General features: G+C 31.1%; 1 protein-coding gene across 7 annotated transcripts in view; it reads right to left on the bottom strand.

Annotated features, from left to right (window-relative positions):
* Nucleotides 1–1297: 1297 nt before the first annotated feature.
* Nucleotides 1298–13020, bottom strand: part of LOC108550719 (zinc finger protein 271) — a 21096-nt gene continuing 9373 nt past the window's right edge. For all 7 annotated transcript variants that reach the window (XM_017904539.1, XM_017904541.1, XM_017904542.1 and 4 more), the window contains 3 exons: nt 6222–6443; nt 4119–4504; nt 1298–2382 (listed from right to left, as the gene is read on the bottom strand). In XM_017904539.1, coding sequence (XP_017760028.1) covers nt 1909–2382; nt 4119–4504; nt 6222–6443 — 1082 coding nt within the window. In that variant the 3' untranslated portion in view covers nt 1298–1908. The remainder of the gene's footprint in view (nt 2383–4118; nt 4505–6221; nt 6444–13020) is intronic.

Here is a 13020-nt window from a genome sequence, read left to right as displayed (position 1 = left end):
ATGCATACTGAGGTAACATAGCACTAAACAACGTTGTCGCAGAACCAAGCTTACGATACTTTTATCTTTTACTCTTAATCGTAAATACGAAATACATGGCCTTACAAGATCGCTAGAGTCAATAATATTTTTTTCCGTCAAACTAGACAAGACGTAAACATCATTAATCGTTTAAAATTAATTTTACAAATCAAAATAATCCAAAATTGTCCCCATACTATACATAAAAGTATTGAATTGCTATCGCCTGTTCGTTTCTTATCTTTTTTTTTTTTACTTTCTTTTTTCATTTAAGATCTGGTGTAGTAACAGTGGTACTCGCTGCGGATGAACGCTTAAGTGAAATCGGCAAAATTATATTGCACTCAATTATAATAATTAGATTAAACAAAAAGAAAAGTAAAAAATAAAACAAAAGAGAAACAATAACTATAGCTAACCGGACAACTGAAACGAATCTGTATTCGACATCCGGGTCTGTATTAGTAAAATATAAATCGTTTTTTTTTAAATATAATTTCTCGCAGTAAAGTAAACTACACGCCAATTAAAGTAAACGTAAATATCTAACTAAATCAAAGTGATCGATTATTAAATATATAGTATCTTTCTCAGTCACGTTTACGCAGAATTTCTTTTACAGAAATAATAAAATGTATATTTACTCTTAGAATATTAGATTTTATATAGAAATTTTTCTTTACCCCTAATGCCAAGTATATAAAAAAAGCAAACTCATGCCGTTTTTTCTTTTCCCGAGAGAAAAAGAAGAAAAAAGAAGAGAACAAAAAATTTCGGAGTACATGAATGAAAATTCTTAGTACTTTTTCTACATTCAAAATGTTGATAATTAAAAATATTACTCCGAATCCAACGAAAATACTTCATTGTTTTTCGTTATGTGAGTGACAGCACAAAATGTATTTCGACGTAAGAATTTTATAATGCTGAACAACGTGACAGGTGCAAATAGTTACTTTTACATTCGAAACAAAGAATCTTTTTCATATCGATCAGTTTGAATGGTCAAATTTGATAAAATATGTGATACACTTAACTGAAAATAAAGTGTAGGAAAACGCACGTAATTCGAATTAAAAATACACTTTGTACTCGAAGCAAACTATCCGATAAATTTCTTAAATTACGATTATACCATTATCTCAGAGGTATATCGCATTTACGTTATATCACGCTGAATTTTGTTTCTTTCAATTAGCAAATACATTAATTTCGTTACTCTTTCATTTTTATTTCTCTCTTTACACGAAATTATTGTATAAAACTAATACAGCGTCATATCGTTACCGCAGTTAATCTCTAATCGTAATCGAATTAATAGCAAAGTTACGTGTGCCCATCATCAAATCGCAGAGACCCGGAATCTCGCGGAACTCGATAACACATATCGATTATTCTTCCTCTTCGTAAACGATCTATTAAAGTTATCATAAAAAAAAGAAAAAAGAAGAAGAATAGAAACAGAAACAAAGAAATTCAAACTTTGGATAATACACTGCTATCGTTCATAGCAGCACGTTCAACTGTTCAAAACTTATGAAGTTTACATAAACTTCTCTCGTTTTTTTCTGTACGAGCATTGCGATAAGAACGTTTGAAACGAGAATAATGGGGCGCTGTAGTTACGATTCACAACGATCTTTCTATCGCATAACAACACTTTATCAATCAACTCACTTTCGTGCCCGTAGAAATTGCGAGTTTCAACAGTCTTTCTCTTCTTCCTCTTCGAAAATAGAGCAGACGAACGAGAAAAAAAAACTCAACGGCGCACTTTCTTTGATTAACAAACATAAACATTCATCATGTATACACTCACTATCTCTTCTTCTTATGAAAAATGCGTTTTCTGTTTTTTCCTTCACATGCTTGCTCTTTTCATTTGGTTTAGTAGGAGGTCAATACACCTGGAGGAGTAGGTACAACAACGGTATGTTGCGGCACTACGGGTGGTGCAGGGGGCGCCAAAGGATGGCCGACCAGAACTGCTGCTGCCGGAATCGGCAGAACACCGGATTGAGGAATTGCAGAGGGCGTACTAACTTGCGTTGGCGGCCCTTCTGCCGCGTGTTTTCTCAAATGTCTGAGCATATTGCCCTTCTCAACGAACGTTTTCCCGCAATCTGGACAGCTGTGTGGTCGTTCGTCCGAGTGCGACCGTCTGTGAGACACTAAGTGCCCTTTGCACATAAAGTCTTTTGGGCATAGGTCGCAACGGAACGGTCTCTCAGCATTATTGCCTTTATTGTGCGAACGCATGTGGAAAAGTAGGTTACCCTTCAATGGGAAGCTTTTGCCACATTCTGTGCATACAAATGGACGTTCACCAGTATGACATCGCATATGATTTACAAGATGTTCCTGTAACAAAAAATTTAACACTTTTTCAATATCGCCTTGTCAAGAAATTCAACTGAATATCATATGAATGTTATAAATATTACATCGAATAGACGTGTCTCGATACATAATTCTCAAATAATGAGGATGAACGCAATTTTCCTTAAAATCATATGTATATAACAATACATATAACTTCACATTGAAACATATATTTATACACTTACATTTGTTATGTTTAAAGAATTGAATATTTAGGTTAAACCAAACTGTTTGAAACTATTGTGTACAGGAAGAAACGAATCTTAAGACTATATATATATATATATATATATATGATATTTGAAATATGTTTTATAGATATTGATCAGAAATACAAGTTATGGAATGGAAAATTATCTTAGACTGTCATAGCAGCAGAAGGTGGATTAACAAGATATTGAAACACTTCAATTTTCAATTAATGATGTTTTCACTTATTATACATTGCAAATAAGTACTTGTGTAATCCATTGATGATTTATGTTTGTAATATATATGCCATAAATATTGTATATGTCATTGAATTATTTTTCAATTTTATTGATATAGTCTTGAAACTTTTTTTTTGCTACAGATTTCAGGTACCATAGTTTAATGTGCATTTTCCATTAAAATGAAAAAATTAGGTTGAATAGTAAACGTGTTATCGTTTTTTAAATACTAGAACTACTAAATCAGTTAGTAGAACTACTAAAATACCGTTTATCTATCAAAAGGATTAACATTACTTTTTAAATTTTTGAAAATTTCAGTACTAAAACACTTGATTAATACGTTTCATATTTAACACATTATACATCGCTTAATTTTAGCTGTTACTAGGAACAAATTTTGTTTTCATATATGGGGTGATATATCTATATATATGCAACTATGCAACATGCATATCTCTATAATTTCAAAAGTATGTGTTGCACGAAAAAATGATTTATACAAAGTTGCATGGTTTCGAGAGGTACATTTTTCTTTTTATAAATATTGACGTTTCAAATAATTTACAGCCAATTTCATTATTTTGTGTGAAATGCTATACTTTCTATGTCAGAATATGAAACAACGTTGAATTCGAAGTAAAGAGCTACTGCACTTTCTTAATAAGTAGTACATATTTTAAAAAACTGTGTTATATGTGTACTAAATGTTAAAATTAATACTAAATAAAAAAGAAATGACAACTAGTAGTTTTAAAACTATGTATAGCAACCGGGGGCTCATGAAATATTACGTGACCAGCGTGTACAATGTGTCAAAATAAATTTCTTCTTAAAATCTACTGTTCATTTTAAGTAGTTAGTTAATTTGGCGTATAAGCGTCTTATATTATCCATGCTTGTATTACGAATTCTTCACTTGTATCGTTTCAAATGTACATAAGTATAGTCCAATTATCCACCATTGTTTCAGTCTTGATTACGTCACAACTTTCATATATTAACCCTTTCGTTGTTCTGCCCGTACATTATACGGTCAAGGATCCGACTTGGATCATCCAAGATCACACTATCTTGTAATATAAAAATACAGATAAGTTATATTTCTTTATCCATAAATGAAGAAAATTGGAAGATTTTTGTGACCACATACCTCGACTTTATTAAACAGCGAAAGGGTTAAACATTGACCTTATCCATAAATCTCGTGACATTTCCTGCATATCTCTATACATCTCTTCATACTATCCACCTAAAATAAACATATTTATAACTTCAACCCACCTTTCTTGTAAACGGTTTAGAGCACACGTTGCAACAGTGCGATGAATCTCCGGTATGTTGACGGAGATGATTATTTAGATGTTCTTTCCTGGTGAACGTTCTCTGACAGAATTCACACCTATGCGGTGATTCGCCGGTATGGATTCGTACATGATTCGTCAAATGCTCCTTACGAGTAAATGACTTGGAGCAGAAGTGGCATCGGTGTGGCGATTCGCCTGTGTGTTGACGCACGTGATTTGTCAAATGTTCCTTCCTCGTGAAGGATTTGGTGCAATACTGGCACTTGTGCGGTGACTCACCCGTGTGTTGCCTGACATGGTTCACCAGATGATCCTTCCGCGTAAATGCTTTCGGACAGTACTGACAGCGGAAGGGCGTCTCTCCTGCGCAACATCAACCAACGATTTCGCGATTTTTACTTCTCTAATTAGAATTTCACGCGGTTCGATTTTCTTTCGATCGATTTTCCCCGATGCAACGTACGGACCAGATGCATATTAAAAATGCTACTTTACCATCACGGATTTTGGATCTTCGTGTGTTTACAGGGTGGTACGTTCGCTAGTGTACTCAAAGGCAGTATTAAAGCCTGCAGCACGACTCCTGTGTCCTTGCACGATAACGTGACGAATGTGTGCGTGTACGTGTGAGCTGTAAAGTTTCGAGTGTTAAGGATTCCTGCTTGTATGGTACTTTGAGTCGACTAACGAGCGAGTCACCCTGTATTTTCTAGTTACTTTTTCATCTAGTGATTTTTGTTAAATTGTCAAATTCTCAAGTTCACCAATTTTTTTCTAGAAGTTTAATAGAATATGCGAATTGTAACATACAATGCACGGAATAATATTTGTTACTATTTGAATATTCAAAAATGCAGTGTTGCCGTATCGGGAATGAAAAGTACATAAAACATACATTGAATGTCTGCGACAACTAAATTTTAGTTACTTTTATAGTGATAATTGTGAAAAATCAACCGTCGATATTGTCATTTCCTTACGTTACATCGATGAAATATTATTTGGTACAACGGTAAATATTCAAAGAAGACGTTATAATCCCGAACGCTAAAAAACATATTCTTTTTAAGAACAACCATCGAAAGAAACAAAAATAAGTGGAGGAAAAAAAAAAGAAAAAAAAAAAAAAAAAAAAAAAAAAAGAAAAAAAGTATAAACCTCTATGCTATGACTATAACAATTTTTCACATTAAAGTAAATCTCGTTAACGAATTTTGCCACCTACGAAATGAAATGAAAATGAGAATGGAAATATGTACAAATCTTCAAGACAAAATAATAATAAAAAAAGACACAAAAAAGTAAAAAACAAAAAAAAATACAAAAAAACGAGAAAAAAAAGAAAAAAAAAGAAAAAAAAAAGAAAAAAGAGCGACAATAAGCCGACTAAAAAAAACGTCTCTATAACGCGAAGGCATTATGAGAACGTTTCGTTTAGCGAAGAGGCTCTGAAATAGTTAATAAAAAGCATGTATGAGAGCGGTGTATTAGGCAGAACAGTAAATGTCTCTATGGGATCCAATGATGAAATGGGATAATTGTGATCGGTTAAGCTAATTGCTAGTTAGACACAATGTGAATTGTTATGCACGAACGGTGAATGCATTATCCCCTGGTATATCATTATAAACAAAATTCTATTAAATATACAAAAATGAAATACGAAAAGCAAAAAGAAAAAAAAAAGGAAAAAAAAAAATTAGAGAAGAAATATATACTCGTATGTCTTGTCTTTTTCGCATGCAAGTTGCAAATCATAGTTAAACATTGGGTAGAAGCAAAAACCCAATGACATCGTGTGTACGTGTTCGAAGGCAAGATGCTCTTGAACGATCGTTTTCGACATAACAAACATGAGACAATGATCGATTCTGACTTGAACGAATTTTCGCAACGATTCTTGGTTTATGTTGTGTTACATGAAACGTTACATGAACATGGTGGACTCGGTGATGGACAGTACCTAATTCGTGTTTCTTAACTAAACATGATTTTTCTAGCCACGTATAAAAATACTACTCTTAGAGACAAATATTACAATCGATTGTCCGTGAAGTGGACATCTGCCAACCGCTCTCACCTGTGTGTTGGCGGATGTGGTTAACAAGGTGTTCCTTTCTGGTGAACGATTTGGAGCAGAAGCCGCATCGGTGTGGAGACTCACCCGTGTGCTGGCGAACGTGGTTCAAAAGATGCTCCTTTCGAGTGAATGTCTTCGAGCAGAAATCACAGCGGTGCGGCGTCTCACCCGTGTGCCACATTATGTGGTTCGTGAAGTGCTCCTTTCTCGTAAACGACTTACCTGTATTTGCAGCGGTAAACAGAACCAAAAAAAAGAAAAAAAAACACCAATGCTTTGATTATACTGTAATATAAATCAGACTGTAATTAAACTGTGATTGACATGTACATATGGGACGATTCCAAGATGAATGACACTAGAATTATAGGACCAATGAAATGGACAGTTTTCACATATTTCAGTTTTCTAATGGAAAAGTTGCTTTTCACGAAATTAATATTGACTTTATTCGGATAAATACTGCTGGCGAGTAAAAGTGGACAGACGATAGAAGTTGTTTATTGTTTGATGTTAAAAATACCATATCAATTCGAAACGACAGATTTTGGATACTTTATTTTGGATACTAATTACTGAAGTCATGTGCTTTTGATAAAATTCAGGTTGACCTTTACTCGAATGAAATCGCGATTATATATATGTCTGTTTATCTTCAGCATGCCACTCCGATTAGCATCTTTTGTGTATAGTATATCTAGCTACATGCCACACGAGTGGTTCTAGTGTAAATCTTTGTACCACAAAATGTTATCAATCTGGACGATGAAAATATTTTTGAGATGAAAGAAATGTATCCTAGCAGTAGTTTAAGTAGTTAACTCGTCAATACTCTATTACGTCTTATTGTTTCATTTCTATAAGGGTTCCGCGAGCCGATATAAAAAATTTTGTAGCAAGTTACTATGAAAATAAGCAAAACTTAATTTAATGAACTTTTAAAGTTGTTCTCTAATACAAAAAGCTCACATCATAGATCGGCACCGCCGCGTCCATGTGTAGGTGTAGGTGTGTAAGTTCTAAAATATTATTTTACAGGTAAGTTCTAAATGTAAAATATTATTTTATAGGCCGGTTCTAAATGTGAAATATTATTATTGTAATTTCGGAAATTTAGTAGTTTTTGAGATATTAATGAAATTTTGGCATTGTTCATAGAAATCTATTTATACAAACGAGGCTAAAACGAATTTTCTCCCTAAATAGTAACCGTCACCGAATATCGAATAGCCGATAATGTGAATTGATATTTGCTCTCAATTTCTATAGAGTGTCAAAATAGTCTGATGAAAAAGAGAGTTAACACGAGTAAAATGTTGAGATTCTATTTAATATCCTTAATTGAATTTGGTTCCATGCCTAAAACAGCTTGAGAACCACTGCACTATGAGACTCTTCACCTAGTCCAATGAGCTCATAATATGTTGCAAAGTGCACAATTTTGAGCTATATTTTCCTACAGATATAGAGCTAATCTGCCTTAGTTTCCACGATATTAACGAGAATCTTTCAGTATATATATTGAAGTTGCTTCATAGATGTGTACCCATGAGACGATCATAGACGGTATCTAACATATATCCATATTAAAATTTCTAGCAGGTAATGGAGTTAGGTTATGTCATCTGCACTCCAACCGATAGACTGATTATTCCATTCGTTAACCCCTGGCAGTTGCTATAGGGGTGGATTCAGTTTGGTTTACGCAGTATTAGCTAATGCCTAATTATGCATGTGAGCTTTAGCCTTGGGCTATAATACTCAGTCATAGACACACTACCACGTTCACTAGTAGGTGGATCCGATTACACGAACCAGCTGTGCCCGAGTATCTCAAGGACGTATAGGTATAGACAAAATTCAATGCAATAATACCAACAGATTTTTCCCAGTATCTCAGAAACTAAGTATAATCACTGTTTGTATAGAAAGAAATTGATAAAAATATACTCTTTGCCACATATTTCAAGGTCATAAAGGTAGACGAGTTCAACATATAAGTCTTTTGTTTCCATGAATTTTGAGACACGATGTGTTTATGCAATACTTTGGACAAGATATCTTGCATGCCTTTTTATTACGGTCTGAGATATTGTATCCGAAGATCCAGGGTAAATATTAGTAAACGTTAGTTCGCCAAATGAAAGGATTAACGATATTAAATGTGGAATATATGTCATATTGAAGGAATTTTTGTTGAATTTTTCTCTCGTGATGACACTGAGGGATATTCTATTATAAATATATATGTGAAAACATATGGTATCTTTCATATGTCCGGAATCAATGTTTTCATGTTTTTACTCTTCGAAAGAAAAAAGTAAAAAATAGATCTACTATTTTTTTCATCTTTAATAGATTTATTAACATCTTTTCCTTTTATATATCATTTTTGTCTCTTAGTTTTGCAAATACTCTTATTTTCCCACTATTTTTGTTTAATTTGAACACTTTAAGCAGGTTATGCGATTTTTCTACAGAATAATATCAATAAAAGCTGCCAAGAAGAACTTTTACATGGAATTGGTTGCTTGTAATTAGAATTAACAAAATATGGCGTATGAAGAATAATAAATAAATTAATAAATATATGAACCACTGAAGTTGTGTTAATGCTATAAATGCTACAAATACTATTTCCTTATGAAATAATTTATTTTCTATCATATAATTTTTAAATATATAAGATTAAATATAAAGCTAAATAATTAACCAAATTGTGCAAACATTTTACATAAATATAAGCTAAGAATTGTAACCTAACGTTTTTATTATAGTCGTATATATGTATTTAAAATACACATGTAAATGCTTAAAGATGCATCCATATTTTTTTCTCTTGAAAAGGCCCCCAATAAAAGAGTGATACCAAACTTTTGAGTGATACTATACCCCGACTAAAGCGTCACACGAACAACAATCGTGTCACGGCAGAAAAGAGGTTATAATGTATGCTTTATAGGTATACCATATATGTACGGCACACAATATGCGAACAAGTTCTGCTTGTCATTAGTAAACAGTATTTATAGTTTCAGAGAGTTCATTACTCAAAAGACTCAAAAACATGATAATGATTTAGGTGATAATATAAAACAATATTTTTTTTACAAAAAAGGTTAATTCTAAAGTGCACGTTAATTACATATTTTTTATTTGGTCTTAGCAAATAATATATCCTTGGACTTGCAGATTTAAACTGGTTCTTGTAATATTTCAGAAAGATATTATGTTGAAAGTATATGTATAACGCATCTCTTAAGCATGAATGAAAAATTAAACCTAAAAAGTGAAATAAGTACCAATACTAGAAGACAAGAACTTTAGAGTTGTAACATAATTTGTTTTAATTTCTATCTTTATAGAATGCATAAAATTAAAACAAATTTACGTAAATGACATATGTGTATACAAATAAATAATAGTGTCAGAAATTCTGAAATTAACACTAGAACTATAACGAGTAAATGTATTATATGTAAGTCATATAGTGGTACGATGAAGGCAAATAACTATATACAAGTCAACATTAATTTTGTTAAAAGCAGCTATATGCTTTTATAAATTGTAAAAGTAACATATCTTGAACAAGTCATTTAAATCCTTTTTGGGTAATTCTAGTGTTTCATGAGCACTACATGTATTCTAATTTTACAATTTCTATATTACATTTTACAATGCAATTTAATGTACTATTTCAATTATTATTTTTAAAATAATCATTGCAATCATTATATTGTTATATTTTTTTAGAATTACTTTATATATATTTAGATAAAAATACTACAAATAATAATACAGGTTATTAATTATCAATTAATGATAATACAGATATTATAATTTATATAGGAATATTCGTTCAATATTTCAGTAAATATACCACAAACACTGCTAATTCAATAAAAGAATTGACTTATGTCCACAGATAAAAATGAAAACAGAAATTACATAATGTGAGTTAGAAAAGAAATCTCATAAAAAAGTAGTATCTATCATAATAGTAATAAATCTTGAAAATGATTAAAATTTATATATTTCGGGTTTAAGACTCAATTTTATAATCAAAATTTGAAAATATATGATATAACCTCAATAAAATATTACTGTAATACTCATTTGAAGTACAATTATTATAAAACAATTTTAATCACGCTGTTTAAAAACATACATTCCTTTTGTCAATTTTATATAACATCCAAATATAATTCGTTCAAAGTGTTCATTGTTATTATAATAAATCTTTAAAAGCTGCATATCTTTTTCATCGGTAGTTCACAGTTTCGTTCGTCCTTTTAGACCAGCGGTTCCCAACCTGGGAGTATACGTTTAGTGTTTTAAGGACATGTGAGCAAAACTAAATAATGCAGAAGAATATACGTTATGAACCACTTTTCTGGATCTGCCTGTATCAAAACGCGTAAACCCGAAATCCGACAATCGCGTTAGCAACATTACTTGGATTTCATAGCTCATAATGCACACTATGTGATGCAATGAACAAAAATAGAAAAATTGAAGTATATGACTCACAAATTATTATATCTCAAAATGTTAATAAAAATACGTAGATTTTAACAATACCCATAATTTTTACTAAATTTTTTAATTTCTTGTCAGAAACAATGTTTCAAATTGTCCGATTAATTGATTTTTTTACAAATGATTTTTAGTATTACAAGACCTTTAAAACTCGCAACTAATTTTTTCTAAATATTAACAAGTGGTCTTAATTTCTTATGTTACATCTTTATCAATTTTGATTTCAGTTGTAAGAAGGGTGTCAAAAAGTAACTCTCCAATCTTTTTTCTATTCTATACACTTTTGCTAAGATTATAAAAAAATGTTTCCAACAAAAGTTAATCGATTATCATGTGACAACAAATTGCAATAATAAAAATTAGTAAAAAACGTTATATTTAATAAAAAAATCAAAACCACCTTCATCTTACAGTACAATTCTTTTTTTTTTTTTTTTTTTTTTTTTTTTTTTTTTTTTTTTTTTTTTTTTTTTTTTTTCTTTTTTTTTTAAATCGATGCATTTATGTATTTTCTTTGAATTAGAGTTAAAGTCGTAAATCGAAAATCGAGTTAGAAGTTTAGTGTAGAAGTTGCAAATTTTTTCTTGAACGTCCATGGACTTGATATATCGTGCATTATGTGTACAAGGAACAGAGAAAGCGTTAAATTGAGATTGATATATGTATTTCGTTCCTAACTACCGTATACTAGCACTAGTATATAGTTGATACAGGCGATATAGCAGTGCTGTAATATCAGTCGAGTACAAACAGACAAATGTTCCAATGAAATAGTGACTTAACATATTGTACATCGGTCGTGCAATGTTACGTGATTTTGCTATTACAATACTATATGTATGATTACAGGCATTTTTTTATCGTTTCATTTTCGTTCGATATTAATTTTAACAGTGTATAAAAGCATAATACATTTTTCAAAATTATATTCCTGCGTGCTATTCGTCTGCGGTTCTCAACCTTTTCCTTTTCCATACCACCAACCAATATGTAATTAAATTACGTATCACACCACTCTATAGGTAGATCTATTCATTCTAGTATACCCTACCTATTGTATAATAATCAATAATTATTTTTTAAATATATAATTTTTTAAATTTAATAATTTAATTCAGCTCATGTACCATTACTGATACGTATACCACAAATTGGGAACCACTGCTGCACACTATTTTATAGTTAAAATTTTGTATTCTTTTTTTTTTTTTTATATTCATTCTTTGTAACGGCTAAAATCTAATATGTATAATAAAACATCTAGATAAAATAAAGAACTTGAATATCAATCAATGAATGTATAGTGATAAATTGGAATGGGTTTTTCCATTCCACAGTGGCTCGTCAAAGCTAAAATTCTTTTATATTTGCTATATAAAACAAAATTTAATGATGATAGCTAATGATTTAAGTCGAAGTTGGAAATTAACACGTTAGTCACTCGTAATTGGAGCTTGTTTCTTCGGTGTGATCATATTGGTCATCGATGATTGGAGTATTATATTAGACCAATTAAAATAAAATCAATATATATTACAGTATTTTTAAAATTATTTCTTCCTTTGTTTTTGCTATTATACAATTTATAATACAAATATATTTCTTGATAAAGGATATACGTATGTTTATTTGTGTTGTTAGATTTATGATCTTAAGAATATTAATATTCTATAAATTTTTTCTTTGATCAAAAACGTTTCGTGACTTAGAAAACGTTTAAAGGCATTCTTTATACTGCAATGAAAATTCTATTGTACAAAATTTGTGTGGGAGTCAGAGTGTTTAATCAACAGTATTTTATCAGTTTTATGCTTGATGTTAAACACCTACAAATAGCAAACTATACACGGTCTTGACTGTCTGTAACATCAATAGTGTCATTTTGGCATCAATCAGGGGCAACTGTTAGATACAATTTATGACCTCGTTATATCGCCTGAACTAACTATGCGTTATCAGTTATTTTACAAGCGTTGGGAACTTCACTGGTTTAAATGGAAAGCTGAGCATGGACTCATGGAAAATGTTTCACATGACTCGAAACGTGCTAAGCAATAACGTTAATTAGAAAAATAAAATCAGAAAAGTTGATAATTTTAACAGACATTCATTGGATATTGTAGAAAATAATCTTCCAGTAAATGAAATAAATGTTATTCATCTGGGAGATTTAACAGATATCTAACAGAAGAATAATGTCAAAGTCAAGTATGAACAATAGATATGAATAACCTCCTTTTTATAATTTCTCCCCCCCCCC

The sequence above is a fragment of the Eufriesea mexicana genome, unplaced genomic scaffold, assembly GCF_001483705.2.
Source record: "Eufriesea mexicana isolate 0111107269 unplaced genomic scaffold, ASM148370v2 scaffold2913, whole genome shotgun sequence".
NCBI lineage: Eukaryota > Metazoa > Arthropoda > Insecta > Hymenoptera > Apidae > Eufriesea > Eufriesea mexicana.
This window is presented reverse-complemented; position numbering and strand designations above follow the sequence as displayed.